This window comes from Conger conger, chromosome 7, assembly GCF_963514075.1.
Source record: "Conger conger chromosome 7, fConCon1.1, whole genome shotgun sequence".
In the NCBI taxonomy this organism is placed as follows: Eukaryota; Metazoa; Chordata; class Actinopteri; order Anguilliformes; family Congridae; genus Conger; species Conger conger.
In genome coordinates, this window is record NC_083766.1 from 6578719 (window position 1) to 6601824 (window position 23106).

Below are 23106 nucleotides of genomic sequence, written 5' to 3' on the forward strand. Positions count from 1 at the left end.
GCATAATGTTCCATCACAGGTACAAAGAGACATAGAATCTACAGTAGATCAAAGGGTCTCTTTGCAATCCAAGAAAAAAAACACTATGCTTCTTTGTGTCCTTCATCAGGCTTGGAAAAGATCTATTTGACCACAGTGTTACACTATAATAAATGCCTATTTACAGGTATTGTACAGTAAGCAGGAGTGCCTTCAGGATTTTTGCAAAAGTGCAATTGGAAGAATCCTTGAGCTCCTTTTGCTGCTGTGCAGCATCTGACAATCTGTGTGCTGGTGACATTTATTTATATACAAGGGTGCTGATGAACTGTTGTCATGCCATCGTCACTAGAGTATATGCAATAACACAACTCTCCTTAGAATGTTTGTGACCACAAAAGGTTTGTGAGTGTTATGTGGCAGGCAATTTATCAGTTAAGATGACCCACAAGTTACCTGGAGTGAATCTGAAATATTCCATGTTTCTAAAGCACACATGGCTAAAGAGTAATTGCAATTATTTGACATGAAATGCAGTTAAAGGTTGCAAGACTTAGCATGTCTAAAACTCCAGGCAATATTAGGCCTATAGTGGGTCCATAAATTCCCTGTAATGTTGGTCAGGGCAACATGGAAAGACATTATTTTTTTAGTCAGGCGACTCTTAAAATGGGATATTTTAGTCAAAGACTGAATAGGCCACAATTGATATCATGCACAGGAGTGTAGAGTTGTGTTTGTCATTTTTATTGTATCATATTAGGACTGAAATGTGCAAGTTTTCAAATTAACTGGAGAAGTAACAGCTGTCAGTTGAAATATTTCTGAACCATTTGAAGAATACACTTTGGTTTCACAATGTAGAAATTACAGCACATCTTATACCTAACCCCTCATTTCAGGGCACCATCAAGTTAATGTGATGTAATTTAAAGTAGTCATGTTCAGCACTTTGTTGAATATCCTTTGCATACAATGTGTGCTTCAAGTCTGTGACCCATAGACATAAGCTTGGTATGTTTTCTGGTGGTGCTCTGCCAGGCCTATACTGTAGCCATCTTTAGCTGCTACTTGTTCCAGGGGCTTGTTGCCTCACAGTTTCTCTTTAGCAAATGAAATGCACATTTATTTGGATTCAGATCGGGTGAGTGACTTCAACAATCAGGAATTTTTTCAGTTTTTGGCTTTGAAACACTGTTCCTTTTGCAATATGCTTGGGATCAATGGGCCTCATGCCAGAAGAACAGATATCTTCTTAAATCGCTCATACAAAAGATTTAAGAGAACTTGGCGCATCCATGACATGACAAGCATGAAACGTGACAGAGACTTGTTCATAGGTAGATTGCCCAACAGGACAATGACTGCAAACATACATCAAAATCCATACAGAAAGGGTTGAGTGAAAACAACATCCATATTCTGCCATGACCATTTAGTCTCCAGATTTATATCCCATCAGAATCTGTGGTCTGAATTGAACTGGGGGGTCCATAAGCGCAAAACCCATAAGTCCATAAGTTTATCAATGATTCTGCAAAGTTCTGCGTGGAAGGGTGGTCAAATATTTCTGCAAATGCGTTCTCCAACCTTATCACAAATAATAGGAGAAGAGTCATGATTGTCATATTTGCCAGGGCTTTCTGCACAAAGTATTAGACCAGGGGTGCCTATAAATTTGGCACCTAAGCTTTTCAGAAAAAAATGTGATTACTTTAAAAAAAAAATATATATATATATGCATAGCATATAGATTATTACCTGTGTTGTTTACTAAATTAAGCTGTTTTTCTTCATTTTTATCAAGGGTACCAAGAATTCTTGAGCCCACTGTTTATACACTCAGTGATCACTTTATTAGGTAAACCTGTACACCAGCTTGTTAATGCAAATATAATATTGTATCTGCCAATCATGTGGCAGCAACTAAATGCATTAAAGCATGCAGATGTGGTCAAGAGGTTCAGCTGCTTTTCAGACCAAATATCAGAATGGGGAAGAAATATGATCTAAGCGACTTTGGACGTGGAATGATTGTTGGTGCCAGACTGGGTGGTTTGAGTATCTCAGAACCTGCATATCTCCTGGGATTTTCACACACATCCAATGAGCAGCAGTTCTGTGGGCAGAAAGCATTGTTAATGAGAGAGGTCAGAGGAGAAGGGCCAGACAGGGGTGACAGGAAGGTGACAGTAAAGCAAATAACCATGCATTACAACAGTATGCAGAAGAGCATCTCTGAACACATTTACATTACATTAATGGCATTTGGCAGACGCTCTTATCCATAGCGACGGATAACAAAGTGCAAAGTTTTTATATTTTTTTATAAATCGTAATACCGCAACACGCAAATGTATGAACAAACCCTTTGCATTTCAAAATTGGATAGGCTACTGCAGCTTATTAAGTAAAAAAAAGTCTAATAAATACCTAATAAAGTGCTCACAGAGTGTACATACTAATATTGTACTTGTTGTGCTAACAGGCCTAAAGGCAAAGCCCTGTCAGTTCAGTCTTGTGTTTGACCAGGTGATGTAACAGGGGTGGCCTGTAGCGTAGTGGTTAAGGTAAATGACTGGGACCCGCAAGGTCTAATCCTGGTGTAGCCACAATGAGATCCGCACAGCCGTTGGGCCCTTGAGCAAGGCCCTTAGCCCTGCATTGCTCCTGGGGAGGATTGTCTCCTGCTGAGTCTATTCAACTGTATGTCGCTCTGGATAAGAGCGTCTGCCAAATGCCATTAATGTAATGTAATGTAAATGAGCAGGAAGATGGTGGCAGAGTAAACTGGTCCCTGCTCTGTGCATGGCCTGATGTCATGTGAGGAGTAAGGTGCCCCCACAGAGAAAGCTCCAGGGTGCCATTACAATGTTTTGCCTCTGCAGACTGTAGGTCCCCTGCCCCATCATTAGCACTAATTTATTATTAATGTCCATGCCTGAGCTGTGGGTGCAGTTAGGCCCCTTGTTTGTTCCTATGTTCATCTGTAGATGTGTAATGCAGGGTGTTTGGCTGGATGCATCAGGCCTCAGCCAGCATTCAGTGACAAAGGCAGCACAGATTTCAGAACAGGTTTTTGAGTGAGAGCCGCATTAAAAACACACAGAAGAAATAAATGCAGTTACTGGCAGAGGTGAAGTATGTTGGTTAGGGCAATGTCCATATATTGTAACCTAATGAGTTGGATTCCCATTTTGTGTAGCAAGTTTCTTCAGTTCATACACTCACTTCATTAGGAACACCTGTACACCTACTTATTTGTGTGATTATGTAACCAGCCAATCGTGTGGCAGCACTGCAATGCATAAACTGATGCAGATACGGTAGCTTCACTTCATGTTCGCATCAACCATCAGAATGGGGATAAAATATTATAAATAATAAAACAAAAAAACATCCAGTGAGCAGCAGTTCTGTTGTCAGACTGGTCAAAGCTGACAGGAAGGACAGTAATGCAAATAACCATACATTACAGCAGTAGTGTGCATAACAGCATCTCTGAACACACAACGCGTTAAACCTCGAAGTGAATAGGCTGCATCACTTCAAAGGCTTTATAAGTCTAAAAAGTCAAATAAATACCTAATAAAGTGCTATAAATGGACTCGATATTTAAGAATTTGAAAACTACTATGGAAAGTGGCATCTAAGTAATATACATTACAGTGTAATCAACTCCATGCCTAATGTTTTTACAGATGATTGAAAATCATGTCGAAATGCAGTATTTTGATTGCAAATTTGCAATAGTTCAAATTCAGAACATATTGTGCAACTTTGTGTAGTGTGTTTGGCCCACTGAGTAAGGATAATACAATATTGTAACTGCTAATCAAAAAAATAGATGAGATGAAAACTATTACTTTTGTACCTCAAAATTTTTTAATTAGGCTTAAAACACCCAATATTTAATATAGAGTCATCATACTTCACCTGTGAGCTCAAAGGGGAATCTATCCCTTGTTGGTCAAACTGATGGTGTTTAAACCATCCCCGGTCTCCCCTACTTTGTTTTGTTTATTTTTAACCATACAGCACCTGCTCTAACTTATGTTAGACCCTGCGTAAGAAATTTGTCTGGTACCATTGGTGAATGTGTATCAATTGCCATACAAACATTCCTTAGATTAGTCTTGAATTTATTTCCTTAATAACAACATAAAATTATTTTTTGTTCTCCCTCATTCCCTCATTTAGTTGAGTACGGGACACATTAGCTCAGGAGGTAAGAGCTACCGTCTGGTGTGTCAGGTGTGTCAAAGTGTCCATGAGGAAGACACCTAACCCCCAATCACTCATTACAAGCTGGTCGGTGCCTTTCATGGCAGCCAATCACCGTTGGTGTGTAACTGTGTGCATGTGTGAGGAAAGGATTGGTCACCCAAAGAATGCACCAAGTCTTGAGACAATATAGAAGTGTTGTTAGGATAAGTTTCATGAAGTGTCAAAATCAAGTTGTGAAGTGTTTGTCTTAGTCCATTAGACTAAGACAAAATCAAAGAAAAGAAAGATCAATCAAACAATATATAAAACGTCAAGCAATATTTAACAAAACGAACAAAGCGAGAAAAAAAAACCAAATAGCTGTAAAAATATATGAACAATCAAACAAATGAATCGCAAAAGTGCAACTCTCTGAGTATACATTTCTGAGTATTTGTTGAGAATTTCCTCTTGGCTAATTTCAGCCTGTGGTCCATTGTTCTGTTAACAGAGCTCGGTCTCAGTGGCATTTTTTAGGCTGCATACACTGAATTCTCAAAGTCGATCCTCATAACCTCATAATCTAAATATAATTCCATACCTAAAAAAAGAGAAAAGAAAACACAAGGGCAAAAATATATCACTGAAAGTCGTACTCATTATCTCTCATGTCTGTCATCTGCTGCTCCTCATAGAATCCTCGATCAAGTAATTTTGCGACTCTCCAAATGATATTGTTGCGCAGTTGCAGTTCTTGTTGCTTTAACGGTACAGAGGATCTGAGTTAGTTTCACTAACAATGCCAAAGTTGTGCAATGTGTTGTGTTTGCCTTTTACAATATAACTATTGATAACACTGTCACATTATTTAGTCTATTTATTGAATATACATAGGTGATGGATAGTGAGATGACACAACCTGACTTAATACATTTCATGAGTACATGACTACTTGTGCTTGTATTCTGTTTTGTGCAGTTCAATTTAAATGTCATCATGAGCATCATAATAGGTTATCAATTAAAACCTGTGTAATGGGCTGCCTATAGCTGGCTGTGTGATCTGGTCAGTGTTCATCACCTCAAATGAAAGAACCAGATAATGTTGATTGTATACTTAAAATTTATCCGGTGTAATTATAATTATAATTGTCCATTTTCCTGTTGTGTATTTGTACATCGGAATGCTATTATCTGTATTTTGTATAGACTTTCTAGAACATAATCAATCTAGCTACGAGGTTCTCTGGCCACTGCCAGAAAAGCAATTGTCTTGTATATTCAGTCCCTGGCTCTGTGTGCAGACCACTACAGTATGCAGTGTAGACAGTAAGTATTTGCCCAGTGACACATTTTCTGTTATTTTGCTCTGTACTCCGGCAAACAAACAGTTGAAATTAAGCAATCACAATGTGGTTGAAGTGCAGACTTTCAGCTTTAATTGAATAATGTTACATCCAGATAGGGTGAACCTTTTAGGAATGAAACAATACACATATTTAAAAAAAACATAACTCTGAACATTTGGACCTGAGCTGTAGTATTACTATACTGTAAGTGTACAGCCTGCATGGGACACTATTTTGCTCTTCTGGAAATATGAATCTCACCTCAGTTATTCCAGTAAATATCAAAAGGTATAAATGGTTTGACAAATGTCATTTTACATTTAAACCCTCATAGTGTGTTACTTGAGTGTGGTGGGGTTGCACCTGAAGTACCTGAGGAAAAGTGGCTGGATGGCACTGTCTCTCAGGCCATAAATGAGGGGACTCAGACATCGGGGAAGAACAAGGAGGCAAAAAAAGTTCACGAATCGCAGAGGCACAAACAGGGCAGTGGCAGTCTTGGCAATCAGAGCCTCAAACACTGAATACAGGAAAGAGGTGATACATAGTCCCAGCTGAAACATGTGGAGCAGAACAGTTTTGCGAGCCTTATTGGCTGAATCCTTGTTTGTGGAAGCTGATTTAGCTACTAATGTTATACTAACGTAAATATAGAGGATTGTCAGAGCCACAACCACAAGAAAAAAGAAATTCAACCCACTGGTCAAGGCGAGCTGCCATTCCTCAATTAACAGCTGCTCCCGTATACATAATACAGGTGTAGTGAAAAAGTGGGGATCAATTGCAATGATGTAAAATATCTCAATGAGGATGTTAACAGAGCTAATGAACCATATTAGTCCAATAGCGATCGCTGTCCTTCTCTGGGTGGCGATCTCTGTGTGACGCAAAGGGAAGCGAATGGCCACATAGCGCTCCAGTGAAATCACTGCCAGGTTGAGTGGGGTGTTGTTAAAAGTGACTACAGTAATCAGTACCAGGATAGAGCAGACGGCCTTAGACATATGGAAAAATGCCAAGCCAAATAAGAACAACACTATAGCGCCCATCAGATGAACAGAATCATTGAAGAGCATGTGGGCAAAGAGGATGTAACGCGAGTCCTCCCTGAATTTTGATTTGCTCCAAAGAATGAAGAACATGAGGCCATTCAAGAAACAAAAGAAAAATGCAGTAGCCAATATCACAATTACCACTATCACCATTGCAGCATTCATCTGTATTACAAAGACTTGCTGGTGTAAGAATGTGAGCTGTCCAGATGAAACATTGCCCTCCTCCATAGATCACTTCCTTCTTGTGAAAAAAATTACCCTGAATTTTTGCAACAAATATAATTGATTTCTTTTGCTTAAATTAAATGGTACAATTCAGTAAAATTAGAAGACATTCCTATGCACACCAGGCATAATGTTCCATCACAGGTACAAAGAGACATAGAACCTACAGTAGATCAAAGGGTCTCTTTGCAATCCAAGAAAAAAAACACTATGCTTCTTTGTGTCCTTCATCAGGCTTGGAAAAGATCTATTTGACCACAGTGTTACACTATAATAAATGCCTATTTACAGGTATTGTACAGTAAGCAGGAGTGCCTTCAGGATTTTTGCAAAAGTGACATTGGAAGAAAGCTTGAGCTCCTTTTGCTGCTGTGCAGCATCTGACAATCTGTGTGCTGGTGACATTTATTTATATACAAGGGTGCTGATGAACTGTTGTCATGCCATCGTCACTAGAGTATATGCAATAACACAACTCTCCTTAGAATGTTTGTGACCACAAAAGGTTTGTGAGTGTTATGTGGCAGGCAATTAATCAGTTAAGATGACCCACAAGTTGCCTGGAGTGAATCTGAAATATTCCATGTTTCTAAAGCACACATAGCTAAAGAGTAATTGCAATTATTGACATGAAATGCAGTTAAAGGTTGCAAGACTTAGCATGTCTAAAACTCCAGGCAATATTAGGCCTATAGTGGGTCCATAAATTCCCTGTAATGTTGGTCAGGCGACTCTTAAAATGGGATATTTTAGTCAAAGACTGAATAGGCCACAATTGATATCAAGCACAGGAGTGTAGAGTTGTGTTTGTCATTTTTATTGTATCATATTAGGACTGAAATGTGCAAGTATTAAAATTAACTGGAGAAGTAACAGCTGTCCATTTGAAGAATACACTTTGGTTTCACAATGTAGAAATTACAGCACATCTTATACCTAACCCCTCATTTCAGGGCACCATCAAGTTAATGTGATGTAATTTAAAGTAGTCATGTTCAGCACTTTGTTGAATATCCTTTGCATACAATGTGTGCTTGAAGTCTGTGACCCATAGACATAAGCTTGGTATGTTTTCTGGTGGTGCTCTGCCAGGCCTATACTGTAGCCATCTTTAGCTGCTACTTGTTCCAGGGGCTTGTTGCCTCACAGTTTCTCTTTAGCAAATGAAATGCACATTTATTTGGATTCAGATCGGGTGAGTGACTTCAACAATCAGGAATTTTTTCAGTTTTTGGCTTTGAAACACTGTTCCTTTTGCAATATGCTTGGGATCAATGGGCCTCATGCCAGAAGAACTACAAACAGATATCTTCTTAAATCGCTCATACAAAAGATTTAAGAGAACTTGGCGCATCCATGACATGACAAGCATGAAACGTGACAGAGACTTGTTCATAGGTAGATTGCCCAACAGGACAATGACTCCAAACATACATCAAAATCCATACAGAAAGGGTTGAGTGAAAACAACATCCATATTCTGCCATGACCATTTAGTCTCCAGATTTATATCCCATCAGAATCTGTGGTCTGAATTGAAGAGGGGGGTCCATAAGCGCAAAACCCATAAGTCCATAAGTTTATCAATGATTCTGCAAAGTTCTGCGTGGAAGGGTGGTCAAATATTTCTGCAAATGCGTTCTCCAACCTTATCACAAATAATAGGAGAAGAGTCATGATTGTCATATTTGTAAGGGCTTTCTGCACAAAGTATTAGACCAGGGGTGCCTATAAATTTGGCACCTAAGCTTTTCAGAAAAAAATGTGATTACTTCAAAAAAAAAAAAATATATATATATGCATAGCATATAGATTATTACCTGTGTTGTTTACTAAATTAAGCTGTTTTTCTTCATTTTTATCAAGGGTACCAAGAATTCTTGAGCCCACTGTTTATACACTCAGTTATCACTTTATTAGGTAAACCTGTACACCAGCTTGTTAATGCAAATATAATATTGTATCTGCCAATCATATGGCAATAACTAAATGCATCAAAGCATGCAGATGTGGTCAAGAGGTTCAGCTGCTTTTCAGACCAAATATCAGAATGGGGAAGAAATGTGATCTAAGCGACTTTGGACGTGGAATGATTGTTGGTGCCAGACTGGGTGGTTTGAGTATCTTCTGTGGGCAGAAAGCATTGTTAATGAGAGAGGTCAGAGGAGAAGGGCCAGACTGGTCAAAGGTGACAGGAAGGTGACAGTAAAGCAAATAACCATGCATTACAACAGTATGCAGAAGAGCATCTCTGAACACATTTACATTACATTAATGGCATTTGGCAGACGCTCTTATCCATAGCGACGGATAACAAAGTGCAAAGTGCATACCCATAACCAGGGATAAGTGCGCTGAAAGACCCTAGAGGGAAGTACAATTTCAACTGCTATCTGCACTACAAAGAAAAGGACCAGGGCCTATTTTATCAATTTTTTCTTTTTTTTCTTTTTTTATAAATCGTAATACCGCAACACGCAAATGTATGAACAAACCCCTTGCATGTCAAAATTGGATAGGCTACAGCAGCTTATTAAGTCAAAAAAGTCAAATAAATACCTAATAATGTGCTCACAGAGTGTACATACTAATATTGTACTTGTTGTGCTAACAGGCCTAAAGGCAAAGCCCTGTCAGTTCAGTCTTGTGTTTGACCAGGTGATGTAACAGGGGTGGCCTGTAGCGTAGTGGTTAAGGTAAATGACTGGGACCCGCAAGGTCGGTGTTTCTAATCCTGGTGTAACCACAATAAGATCCGCACAGCGTTGGGCCCTTGAGCAAGGCCCTTAGCCCTGCATTGCTCCTGGGGAGGATTGTCTCCTGCTGAGTCTATTCAACTGTACGTCGCTCTGGATAAGAGCGTCTGCCAAATGCCATTAATGTAATGTAATGTAAATGAGCAGGAAGATGGTGGCAGAGTAAACTGGTCCCTGCTCTGTGCATGGCCTGATGTCATGTGAGGAGTAAGGTGCCCCCACAGAGAAAGCTCCAGGGTGCCATTACAATGTTTTGCCTCTGCAGACTGTAGGTCCCCTGCCCCATCATTAGCACTAATTTATTATTAATGTCCATGCCTGAGCTGTGGGTGCAGTTAGGCCCCTTGTTTGTTCCTATGTTCATCTGTAGATGTGTAATGCAGGGTGTTTGGCTGGATGCATCAGGCCTCAGCCAGCATTCAGTGACAAAGGCAGCACAGATTTCAGAACAGGTTTTTGAGTGAGAGCCGCATTAAAAACACACAGAAGAAATAAATGCAGTTACTGGCAGAGGTGAAGTATGTTGGTTAGGGCAATGTCCATATATTGTAACCTAATGAGTTGGATTCCCATTTTGTGTAGCAAGTTTCTTCAGTTCATACACTCACTTCATTAGGAACACCTGTACACCTACTTATTTGTGTGATTATGTAACCAGCCAATCGTGTGGCAGCACTGCAATGCATAAACTGATGCAGATACGGTAGCTTCACTTCATGTTCGCATCAACCATCAGAATGGGGATAAAATATTATAAATAATAAAACAAAAAAACATCCAGTGAGCAGCAGTTCTGTTGTCAGACTGGTCAAAGCTGACAGGAAGGACAGTAATGCAAATAACCATACATTACAGCAGTAGTGTGCATAACAGCATCTCTGAACACACAACGCGTTAAACCTCGAAGTGAATAGGCTGCATCACTTCAAAGGCTTTATAAGTCTAAAAAGTCAAATAAATACCTAATGAAGTGCTATAAATGGACTCGATATTTAAGAATTTGAAAACTACCATGGAAAGTGGCATCTAAGTAATATACAATACAGTGTAATCAACTCCATGCCTAATGTTTTTACAGATGATTGAAAATCATGTCGAAATGCAGTATTTTGATTGCAAATTTGCAATAGTTCAAATTCAGAACATATTGTGCAACTTTGCGTAGTGTGTTTGGCCCACTGAGTAAGGATAATACAATATTGTAACTGTTAATCAAAAAAATTGATGAGATGAAAACTATTACTTTTGTACCTCAAAATTTTTTAATTAGGCTTAAAACACCCAATATTTAATATAGAGTCATCATACTTCACCTGTGAGCTCAAAGGGGAATCTATCCCTTGTTGGTCAAACTGATGGTGTTTAAACCATCCCCGGTCTCCCCTACTTTGTTTTGTTTATTTTTAACCATACAGCACCTGCTCTAACTTATGTCAGACCCTGCGTAAGAAATTTGTCTGTTACCATTGGTGAATGTGTATCAATTGCCATACAAACATTCCTTAGATTAGTCTTGAATTTATTTCCTTAATAACAACATAAAATTATTTTTTGTACTCCCTCATTCCCTCATTTAGTTGAGTACGGGACACATTAGCTCAGGAGGTAAGAGCTACCGTCTGGTGTGTCAGGTGTGTCAAAGTGTCCCTGAGCAAGACACCTAACCCCCAATCGCTCATTACAAGCTGGTCGGTGCCTTTCATGGCAGCCAATCACCGTTGGTGTGTAACTGTGTGCATGTGTGAGGAAAGGATTGGTCACCCAAAGAATGCACCAAGTCTTGAGACAATATAGAAGTGTTGTTAGGATAAGTTTCATGAAGTGTCAAAATCAAGTCGTGAAGTGAAGACTAAGACAAAATCAAAGAAAAGAAAGATCAATCAAACAATATATAAAACATCAAGCAATATTTAACAAAACGAACAAAGCGAGAAAAAAAAACCAAATAGCTGTAAAAATGTATGAACAATCAAACAAATGAATCGCAAAAGTGCACCTCTCTGAGTATACATTTCTGAGTATTTGTTGAGAATTTCCTCTTGGCTAATTTCAGCCTGTGGTCCATTGTTCTGTTAACAGAGCTCAGTCTCAGTGGCATTTTTTAGGCTGCATACACTGAATTCTCAAAGTCGATCCTCATAACCTCATAATCTAAATATAATTCCATACCTAAAAAAAGAGAAAAGAAAACACAAGGGCAAAAATATATCACTGAAAGTCGTACTCATTATCTCTCATGTCTGTCATCTGCTGCTCCTCATAGAATCCTCGATCAAGTAATTTTGCGACTCTCCAAATGATATTGTTGCGCAGTTGCAGTTCTTGTTGCTTTAATGGTACAGAGGATCTGAGTTAGTTTCACTAACAATGCCACAGTTGTGCAATGTGTTGTGTTTGCCTTTTACAATAAAACTATTGATAACAATGTTACATTATTTAGTCTATTTATTGAATATACATAGGTAATGGTTAGTGAGATTACCTGACTTAATAAATTTCATGAGTACATGACTACTTGTGCTTGTATTCTGTTTTGTGCAGATCAATTTAAATGTCATCATGAGCATCGTAATAGGTTGTAAATTAAAACCTGTGTAATGGGCTGCCTATAGCTGGCTGTGTGATGAGGTCAGTGTTCATCACCTCAAATTAAACATCCATATAATGTTGACTGTATACTTAGAATTTCTCTGGTGTAATTATAATTATAATTGTCCATTTCGCAGTTGTGTATTTGTACATAGGAATGCTATTATCTATATTTTGTATAGACTTTCTAGAACATAATCAATCTAGCTACGAGGTTCTCTGGCCACTGCCAGAAAAGCAATTGCCTTGTATAATCAATGCCCGCCTCTGTGTGCAGGCAAATACAGGATGCAGTGCCGACAGTAATTATTTGCACAGTGACACATTTTCTGTCATTTTTGCACTGTACTCCAGCAAACAAACAGTTGAAATAAAGCAATCACTATGTGGTTAAGTGCAGACTTTCAGCTTTAATTGAATAATGTTACATCTGGATTGGGTGAACCATGTAGGAATTGCACAATACACATATTTGAAAAAAACATAACTTAACATTTGGACCTGAGCTGGAGTATTACTATGCTGTAAGTTCACAGCCTGCATGGGACACTATTTTGCTCTTTCGGAATATGAATCTCACCTCAGTTATTCCAGTAAATATCAAAAGGTATAAATGGATTCACAAATGTCATTTTACATTTACACCTTCATAGTGTGTTACTTGAATCTGTTGGGGTTGCACCTGAAGTACCTGAGGAAAAGTGGCCGGATGGCACTGTCTCTCAGGCCATAAATGAGGGGACTCAGACATCGGGGAAAAACAAGTAGGCAAAAAAAGTTCAAGAATTGCAGAGGCACAAACAGGCCAGTGGCAGTCTTGGCAATCAGAGCCTCAAACAATACAAACAGCAAAGAGGTGATACATAGTCCCAGCTGAAACATGTGGAGCAGCACAGTTTTGCGAGCCTTATTGGCTGAATCCTTGTTTGTGGAAGCTGATTTAGCTACTAAAGTTAAACTAATGTAAATATAGAGGATTGTCAGAGCCACAACCACAAGGAAAAAGAAATTCAACCCACTGCTCAAGGCGAGCTGCCATTCATCAATTAACATCTGCTCCCGTATACAAAATACGGGTGCAGTGAAAAAGTGGGGATCAAGTGCAATGATGTAAAATATCTCAATGAGGATGTTAACAGAGCTAATGAGCCACATTAGTCCAATAGCGACAGCTGTCCTTCTCTGGGTGGCGATCTCTGTGTGACGCAAAGGGAAGCGAATGGCCACATAGCGCTCCAGTGAAATCACTGCCAGGTTGAGTGGGGTGTTGTTGTAAGTGACTCCAGTAATCAGTACCAGGATAGAGCAGATGGCCTTAGACACATGGAGGAATGCCAAGGCAAATAAGTACAGCACTATAGTCCCCATTAGATGAACAGAATCATTGATGAGCATGTGGGCAAAGAGGATGTAACGTGAGTCCTCCCTGAATTTTGGTTTGCTCCTCAGAATGAAGAACATGACGCCACTCAAGAAGGTAAAAGAAATTGCTGTAGCCAATATCACAATTACCTCTGTCACCACAACTGCAGTCATTTGTATTACAACAGCTTGCTGGTGTATGAATGAGAGCTGTCCAGACGAAACATTGCCCTCTTCCATAGATCACTTCTTTCTTAACTAAATAAAAAATTACCCTGAATGTTTGCAACAAATATAATTGATTTCTTTTGCTTAAATTAGATGGTACAATTCAGTAAAATTTTAAGACATTCCTTTGCACACCTGACATAATGTTCTGTCAGGGACACAAATAGACATAGAAACTACAGTAGATCAAAGGGTCTCTTTGCAATCCTAGAAAAAAGACACTATGCTTCTTTGTGTCCTTCATGAGGCCTGAAAAAGATCTATTTGACCACAGTGTGACACTATGATGAATCCCTATTTACAGGTATCGTACTGTACGCAAGAGTGCCTTCATTCCAGAATTCAGCCAAATATAATGCACAGTGAACAACTGGCATCATTTCATATTTGAATAATATCCCAAATATAAATAAGTAACAAAAGTAATTTTTTAAAGTGGAATTGGAAGAATCCTTGAGCTCCTTTTGCTGCTGTGCAGCATCTGACAATCTGTGTGCTGGTGACATTTATTTATATACAAGGGTGATGCACTGTTGTCATGCCATCGTCACTAGAGTATACGCAATAACACAACTCTCCTTAGAATGATTGTGACCACAAAAGGTGTGTGAGTGTGGCAGGCAATTAATCAGTTAAGATGACCCACAAGTTACCTGGAGTGAATCTGAAATATTCCTTCTAAAGCACACATGGGTAAAGAGTAATTGCAATTATTTTACATGAAATGTCGTTAAGGGTTGCAAGACTAAAACTGCAAGTAATATTAGGCCTATAGCGGGTCCATATATTCCCTGTAATGTTGGTCAGGGCAACATGGAAAGACATTATGTTCTATTTCTTTATTAGCTTCACTTTAAGCTCTATGGGAATTGGATTTTATCCAATCTCGAGACTGAAAACGATCTACGCAACGCCATCTTGATGGCCAATCAGGGCAAAGATGCGCTTTAGCGACCGAATTTGCATACGGTGGCTATATAAGCGACATCGCAGGCCGTCATTCTTTCTTCTCAAATTTTCAGCGCAAGGTTAGCAACCTAGCTGGAGACTTACGTTTCTACCACGCCGAAGTTCTTCGTCTGCGAGCAGAAACGCGCCGCTGTGAGGAAGGAGCTTTTTTTCCCGACTCAAAGGCCCTCGCTGGACGACGTCGAGCTCGAAGATTCGCCATGAAGCGGTGCCAAGGGTGCGACGCAGCCGTGGAGGGTATGGACCCTCACACTGCTTGCGTTACGTGTCTCGGCGAGACCCATGCTCTCGCGGCCTTAACTAAGGTGACCTGCACCGCCTGCGCTGCACTCGGGGCGCAGGAGCTACTGCGCCGGGCAAGCATGCACCGCGAAGACGCCAGTTGGGCTAACTTCCCGGAGCCTTTTGCCATGCACTCTCAGGAGGACAGACCGAACCTGCGCGATGGCAGGGTTCCGTCTGACACGGCCCATCTGGAAGAGGCGCTCCTAACCCTCGCTAACAGCTCTGGGGACGAGGACGATGACCTCCTTCTCCACTCTAGTGACCAGGAGATGCTTCCAGACGACAGTTTGGAGCCTTCCGGCTCTGTCGCTATCCCAACGGCGACGGGTGAGTTGGAGCACCGCCTCTCCCTGTTGAAAGACTTTCCGGTCGTGATGAAAGCGGCGGCGACCAGAGCGGAGCTCCCCTGGCCCCCTCCTCCTGCAGCGCCTGTAAACCAGCTGGTGGCTCCAGTGTACAGGCGCGACACACCGAGGCACGGTGTGCAACCGACCCCCGTCTGCCCGTCTGTGCAGCACTACGTGCAGCTAACCTGGGATAAGCCTTTCTCTACGAAAGCCCCGGTAGTGTCTTTTTCGCCTTTCACGGTGGTGTCAGGCCGACAAAAGCTTCAGACGGAGGGGGTTCCGCGACTCGAAGATTCCTTGGCTACTCATCTCCTCGCCCCCACAGCAAGGTGGAGCGCAAGGAAGCCTAACCTTCCCACTCGGTCTGGGCAGATATCAGCTGCCTTGTCTGAACGTTCGTTTATCTGCGGTTCCCAAGGCGCCGATGCAACGAACAATCTTGCTATCCTAGCGATAGCACAGACGAACTTGATCGAGTCCCTTACTTCCTCCCTCGCAGATGATGTTTCTGCCGAGCTGAGGAAGAACGCGGGCGCAATCCTGCACCTCACCCAGGGGTTGGCACAGGATTTTGGACGGATTATGGGCTGGAGTGTAGCCTCTCTCCGGCACTTATGGCTAGCGAACTCGGCACTCCCTGAAGCGGACAAGGTCCCCCTCCTCGATGCCCCAGTCTCTCTCGACGGTCTCTTCGGTCCAGCGGTGACCGAAGCGATAGCGAGGTTTAAGCGACTGGATGAGGAGAGACCCACTCTGCAGAAGCACCTGCCTCTTGCTTCAGATGCAAGACGCCAGGATCGCCGTTCGTGGTCTAAGACTCGCCGCACTCCTGTGTCGTCAGCCCGGCGCTCAATTGAGGAGCAGCCCGGTGGCCGTAGAGACGCTACCACTATTGCTAGCGGCAAGGCTTGGACGAAGCCGTTCAACCCTGCTGCACCCAGGGCTCACCCGCCTCAATCGAAAGCCCAGAAGCGTTCCTGAATCTCCGCGGGAGAGTGTCATAGAGGCGATCCGGTCGAGTGGACCGGACACCCCTCCTGTATCACTGACTTTACTAGCGCCTACTCGGGAGCGAGTTTCGCCCTTACAGTCACAAAGCACACTCCCCCTATTGTTACACAAACATTTCCCTTGCCCTCTGCCTCAAAGCTGGCATCAGCGCTTGGTGATTTCTCAGTCAAAAGGGGCCTTTTTCCCCGACATTCAGGCAGTATTGGAGTCCTCGCCCGCTCAGAATCGAAGCCGGCCAGGACTCTACGTCGGCCTATCACAGATAAGCACCCCGTCCCCACTTAAGAGCCGGGCTTCTGCAGATTCAGAAGCCCGTGGTACAGTCTGCACTGCTTTCAACCAGGTCCGCGTTCAACCTTTGTGCTTGGACTCGGAAGTGCAAGCTGACGCCATGGCTCAGTACTGTAATCAGAGCGGGCTACGCGTTACAGTTCGCTGTCCCCCCTCCTCCTTTTGTAGGAGTAAGGGAAACGAATATGCCCCTGCATCTAAACAGCGCACTTTCCCAAGAGATAGAGACTCTCTTGGCAAAAAGCGCGATCCGCCTAGTCCCCAAACACGACAAAATGCGAGGGTTTTATTCCCTTTATTTCCTCGTTCCAAAGAAAGACGGCGGTGTGAGACCAATACTGGACCTGCGAGCTCTGAACCGTCATTTGGTGAAACGACGTTTTCAGATGCTAACGCACAAGCGCGTAATGAGCTCAATCAGCCAAGGGGACTGGTTCACGCTCGTATATTTAAAAGACGCTTACTTCCATGTGAACATTGTACAGCGCCATTGGCAGTACCTTCGTTTCGCTTTTCTGGGAAGAGCGTACGAATTTACCAAACTCCCATTCGGTCTGTCCCTGGCACCCCGCACCTTCGAAATGGTGGCGCGGGCTGCTATCGCCCCGTTGCGACAACAGGGCATACGTGTTTTAACGTATCTGGACGACTGGCTTGTGTTAGCCCCTTCCAGGGAGTTGGCTGCGAAACACACAGAGATGCTGATAACCCACATCGAAGGATTGGGTTTCACCATCAACCGCGACAAGAGTGTTTTCACCCCGAGCCAGTGTGTTCAGTACCTAGGGCTCCGGCTGAACTCATTGTCAATGACGGCGCGTCTCTCTCAGGAGAGAATTGCTTCCCTGAGAGGCCACGCTTGCCGATTTCTCCCAGGTCGCTGCATCAGTGGAATCACGATTATGCGCCTGTTGGGTTTAATGGCGGCAGCAATCGCCGTGGTTCCGTTGGGATTGCTACGCATGAGACCGGTGCAACTCTGGCTCAAGCGAATGCATTTCGATCCAATGAGAGACCGCGCAAAGCTGTTTCGCATTCCGCAGTCGGTTGTGAGAGCACTCTCGCACTGGCGAAATGGGCGAATGCTGAGTGTCGGTCTCCACTCATGTCCCTGTATACACAGACGCCTCCACCAAGGGGTGGGGGGCGATCTGCAATGGAATGATGGCGAGCGGGTTGTGGAACCCTCCTCTGCCTCATATCAATGTGCTGGAGATCACAGCAGTATGGCTTGCATTACAACGTTTCGAACCCCTTCTTCGGGGCAGACACGTTCTAATCAGAAGCGACAACAAAGCGACAGTCGCTTACGTAAACCGACAGGGCGGCACCAAATGTCCACATCTACACCGGCTGGCGGTGAGGATCTGGACTTGGGCATACCCGCGAGTTCGCTCCTTACGGGCGCTCTACGTCCCGGGGCAGCTGAACTGCGGCGCAGACCTCTTGTCTCGGGGCGGTCCCTCCCCCCTAGAGTGGTGTCTTCACCCACTCGTGGTAGCGGAGGTGTGGTCACGCTTTGGGAAAGCGAGAGTGGATTTATTCGCCTCCCGACAGAATGCGCATTGCCCATTATGGTTTGCGATGACAGCAACCGGCTCGCCCCCACTGGGAGTGGACGCGCTAGCCCATTGCTGGCCCAAGGGCCTCCTTTATGCCTTCCCTCCCTTTGGTCTGGTACCGCAGGTACTAGCCAAAGCGAGAGAGGAGAGGAAACCCCTGATTTTGATCGCGCCAGATTGGCCGCACAAACAGTGGATGGCCGATGTAGCCCTGCTGCTGACCGACGTCCCGTGGCGACTTCCCCAGCGCCGGGACCTCCTGTCTCAGGGGGCGGGGACCATTTTTCATCCCCACCCAAGCAGGCTGCGCCTCACGGCTTGGCCCCTGTTAGGAGCAGGCTCGTGAACATGGGATTGAGCGAGGCAGCTGTAAATACTATACAGCATGCTCGCGCTATCTCAACTACAATGGCTTATAAAGGCAGATGGGAGGCCTTCGAGACTTGGTGTCTCGAACGCTCTCAGGACCCCCTGGTGTGCCCTGTATCCGTAGTGCTCAACTTTGTGCAGAGCCTACTTGATAAGGGGTTATCTTTGTCCACGTTAAGGGGGTATGTCTTCGCAATTTCTGCGTGCCATACTGGCTATAGTGGCTCTACGGTGGCTGCCCACCCCCTGGTAAAGCGTTTTATCCAGGGCGTCCGGCGTCTGAAACCCGTGGCCCCCCCACCCCGTGTTCCGCAGTGGGACTTAACGGTGGTACTAAAAGCCTTGTGCAGCCCTCCTTTCGAACCGCTGGAGAGCGTTGAGTGGAGAGCTTTGTCCCTTAAGGTAGCGTTGCTTACTGCGCTAGTTTCTGCTAAGCGAGTAAGCGATTTATGCGCCTTGTCTGTGCACCCGGACTGTCTCTCCTTTTCAGGATCCGACAGAGTCGTGCTGAGACCGAACCCTGCGTTTACCCCGAAGGTTATCACCACGTCCTTCCGCTCACGGGTATTGGACCTGGTGGCTTTCAAGCCCCCTCCTCATTACGATGAGAAGGATGCTATGCTGCATAAACTTTGCCCAGTGCGTGCTCTGTCGATATACGTACGACGTTCGCAGCCTATTCGACAAGCAGATCAGCTGTTTGTCTGTTATGGTGCTGCTGCTAAGGGAAAACCTGTTACGGCACAGAGATTTTCCCATTGGCTTACTGACGCAATCAACTGGGCGTATGAGTGTATGGGCTTGCCCCCTCTGTCGGAGGTTCGCGCCCACTCTACTCGAAGCATGGCAGCTTCTCGGGCACTTTTTAAAGGGGTCAGTGTGCAGGACATTTGTACAGCGGCGTCATGGAGTTCGCCATGCGCCTTTGTGCGTTTCTATCTGCTGGATGCATCGACACCGTCGGTGGCGCATGCAGTCCTGAGCTCAGCGTCCAATCGGACGTAGCTGCTGCTCAAACACATTATGTGCAACGCCTCTACGCGGTGGCTAGAGGCGTGCATGTTTATATTGGCCATCTCCCGGCTTGGGTATTCGGTAGCTGGTTTACATGAACCGAGCGCTGGGGATGGTTGTGGCTCCTCGGTTTATACAGTCCCCCTTTTTTTCATGCATAAAAAAGGGCTGGCTATTGAGGGGAGCCCCTCTTGATTGGCTATCACTGCCATCGCCTGTTGTTCTGCATCAGGGGGCTGATGTTGACGACAGGGCGTGGGCTATAGGGTTCCCATAGAGCTTAAAGTGAAGCTAATAAAGAAATAGAACTTCCGGGTACAGTGGTACCCATTGTTCTATGAGTTATTAGCGAGCTTTAAGCTTCACAGGCCCTGTCTCTTTCCTTCGCTGAAAATTTGTCTCGAAGAAAGAATGACGGCCTGCGATGTCGCTTATATAGCCACCGTATGCAAATTCGGTCGCTAAAGCGCATCTTTGCCCTGATTGGCCATCAAGATGGCGTTGCGTAGATCGTTTTCAGTCTCGAGATTGGATAAAATCCAATTCCCATAGAGCTTAAAGCTCGCTAATAACTCATAGAACAATGGGTACCACTGTACCCGGAAGTTTTTAGTCAGGCACCATCATGTTTGGGACATTTTAATTTGATGTAAATTAAAGTAGTCATGTGCGGCACTTGTAGAGTATGAAAGTAATTCACCAGAGACATACTCTGTACTTCAGCTTCACTTTATTTTTCATTTTCTTCTTCTCCATCACAACATGCCTGTACCAACACCACTGTCCTGTAGCGCCCCCAGGCAGCCTCCAACTGCAACAGCATGACACAGCATTTCCCCTTTTCTTGAAGGAATTACTTCTGTATCTCGTAAAATTAAACACCAGTGAGGTCAAAGCTTCCTGCAATAATAACAAGTAAGCAACACCTAAATTAACAAAATTAACTGCTGAGTAACCATAACCATTAAACCAGGTGTGATAAAAAAATAATATTCCTCATAAAGCAACTTATTACTTTATAACACAACACAATATCATTTTCTGTACTTTGTTGAATATCCTTTGCATACAATGTGTGCTTGAAGTCTGTGACCCATAGATATCATGGGATGCTAAGTATGTTTTCTGGTGGTGCTCTGCCAGGCCTGTACTGTAGCCATCTTTAGCTGCCACTTGTTCCAGGGGCTAGTGTACAAATGCACGTTCAGTTGTATTCAGACTGGGTGAATGAATTCACCAATCAAGAATTTTCCAGTTTTTGGCTAAGAAAAACTGTTGCTTTAGCAATATGCTTGGGATCAATGGGCCTCATGTAAGAAGAACTCGTACAAACAGATTTCTTCTTAAATCGCTGGTACAAAGGATTTAAGAGAATATCAACAATTGACAACGCATTAAACTATTTTCTCGTATTTACAATTTCTTCTTCGATTGGAACAAAACTAACGAGTGGATCTGACCTGCTGTAAGAATCATGTGAGCAACACATTCCATTATTTTCTATGGAGAGGATTGCAGTGCATGATGGGTCCAGTGAGTGCTGTGCTACTTTCAACGGGCTCACAAAACCTGGATCAAACTTTCAAACTAAGCATTGCAGATCAAATATGAATCAAGATTCAGCAACTGCATTGCTTATTTCTTGCCTCAAATGTTTCATAAACATATTAAGGTGCACTAGTGCACTATTTAGGAGGAATAAAAGTTTATTAACGGTCCAACATATTGTTATGATTTGCCAAAACCATTGAGCGCAATCTACCCAATCAGGTGCTGACTATGTGGTAGACTACATCCCTTGTTCTTGTTCATCCCATTGACCGTCTATCTGATGGAGCCCACCTACAGTGCAGCCCATAAAATGGGCAGCTTGTGGATTCAATGCAATTTGTATGAATGAATTTTCCAGACACGCCTAGCCCAATATGGCATTTTTCAATCAATCCTCTCCTGGAGCAATGCAAGGTTAAGGGCCTTGCTCAAGGGCCCAACGGCTGTGCGGATCTTATCGTGGCTACACCGGGGATCGAACCACTGACTTTGTGTGTCCCAGTCATGCAACTTAACCACTACACTACAGGCCGCACCCTTGATAAAAATCTAATAAATACCAAATACTCACTGAGTGTATATACTAATATTCTAATTATTGTGCTAACAGATGAGGTGTTTGACCAAGTGATGTAACAGGAGCAGGAAGATCGTGGCAGAGTAAACTGCTCCCTGCTCTGTGCATGGCCTTATGTCATGTGAGGAGTAAGGTGCCCCCACAGAGAAAGCTCCAGGGTGCCATTAAAATGTTTTGCCCCTGCAGACTGTAGGTCCCCTGCTCCATCATTAACACTAATTTATTATTAATGTACATGCCTGAGCTGTGGGTGCAGTTAGGCCCCTTTTTTGTTCCTGTGTTCATCTGTAGATGTGTAATGCAAGGTGTTTGGCTGGATGCATCAGGCCTCAGCCAGCATTCAGTGACACAGGCAGCACAGATTTCAGAACAGGTTTTTGAGTGAGAGCCACTTTAAAAACACACAGAAGAAATAAATGCAGTTACTGGCAGCGGTGTAGTATGTCGGTAATGAGTTGGATTCCCATTTTGTCTACCAAGGTTCTTCAGTTCATACACTCACTTTATTAGGAACACCTGTACACCTATGTTAAGCATTTTGAGTTTATCTCAGTAATGATTTTGTTTATTTTTTTTAAAGTATTTTTTGTGCATTGCCAGTCAGGGCTACCAATAATTCTGGAGCCCACTGTATATTCAGCCGAATCCATTTTCCACCTGGGCCATACACTTTGAGCAGTGCGCTCCTTGGCTCGAGTCACAAAAATACCAAAAATCTGTAGCCGCGCCCAGTGCATCAATGTGGACTCTGCCCATTCACCATTGATTCTGGAAAATAGAGCCCTTGCTCCTATCTCTGAAGAAGGTCAGATGTTATGCTAAATTATAATTTAAGCCTTTATTTTCTCATACTGTCATGATGCTCTTTAAAACATTTATTTCATTGCAATACATCTTTTTTTGTCAGTTATGACAACAGGGTTGACTGTGCTTAGGTTGCACTTGAAGTATCCGAGGAACAGCGGCCGGAAGGCACTGTCTCTCAGGCCATAAATGAGGGGACTCAAACATCGGGGAAGAATGATGAGGGAGTAAAAGTTGAGGAATTGCAGGTGCAATAACAATGCACGGTCAGCCATAAGCAGCTCTATCATTCTTTCTAAGGTGCTAAACAAAAAAGACAAGAGACACAGTCCCAGCTGAATCAGATGGAGCAGCACAGTTCTTTGAGCCTTTGTGGCTGACTTCTTGTCTGTGGAAACAGATCTAGCTGCTACTATAATACCAATGTAGGTATACACAAGAATTAGAGATATAATTGCAAAGTAAAGACCATTAAATATTTGGGACAATTTTACCTGCCACTTAGCAATGTACAGCATCCGTCGTCTGCAAATTATGTGTGTCGTCAGAGAATTTGAATCCACCACAGTTTTGTACAA

General features: G+C 43.2%; 2 protein-coding genes across 2 annotated transcripts; both read right to left on the reverse strand.

The window, feature by feature from the left end:
- Window positions 1-5871: 5871 nt before the first annotated feature.
- On the reverse strand, window positions 5872-6816 carry LOC133132430 (odorant receptor 131-2-like). The gene has a single exon (XM_061247876.1). It carries the CDS (start codon window positions 6814-6816, stop codon window positions 5872-5874), a length of 945 nt encoding a protein of 314 aa, XP_061103860.1.
- A 5999-nt stretch (window positions 6817-12815) lies between these two features.
- LOC133132432 (odorant receptor 131-2-like) lies at window positions 12816-13694 on the reverse strand. The gene has a single exon (XM_061247877.1). It carries the CDS (start codon window positions 13692-13694, stop codon window positions 12816-12818), a length of 879 nt encoding a protein of 292 aa, XP_061103861.1.
- Between the last annotated feature and the right edge of the window lie 9412 nt (window positions 13695-23106).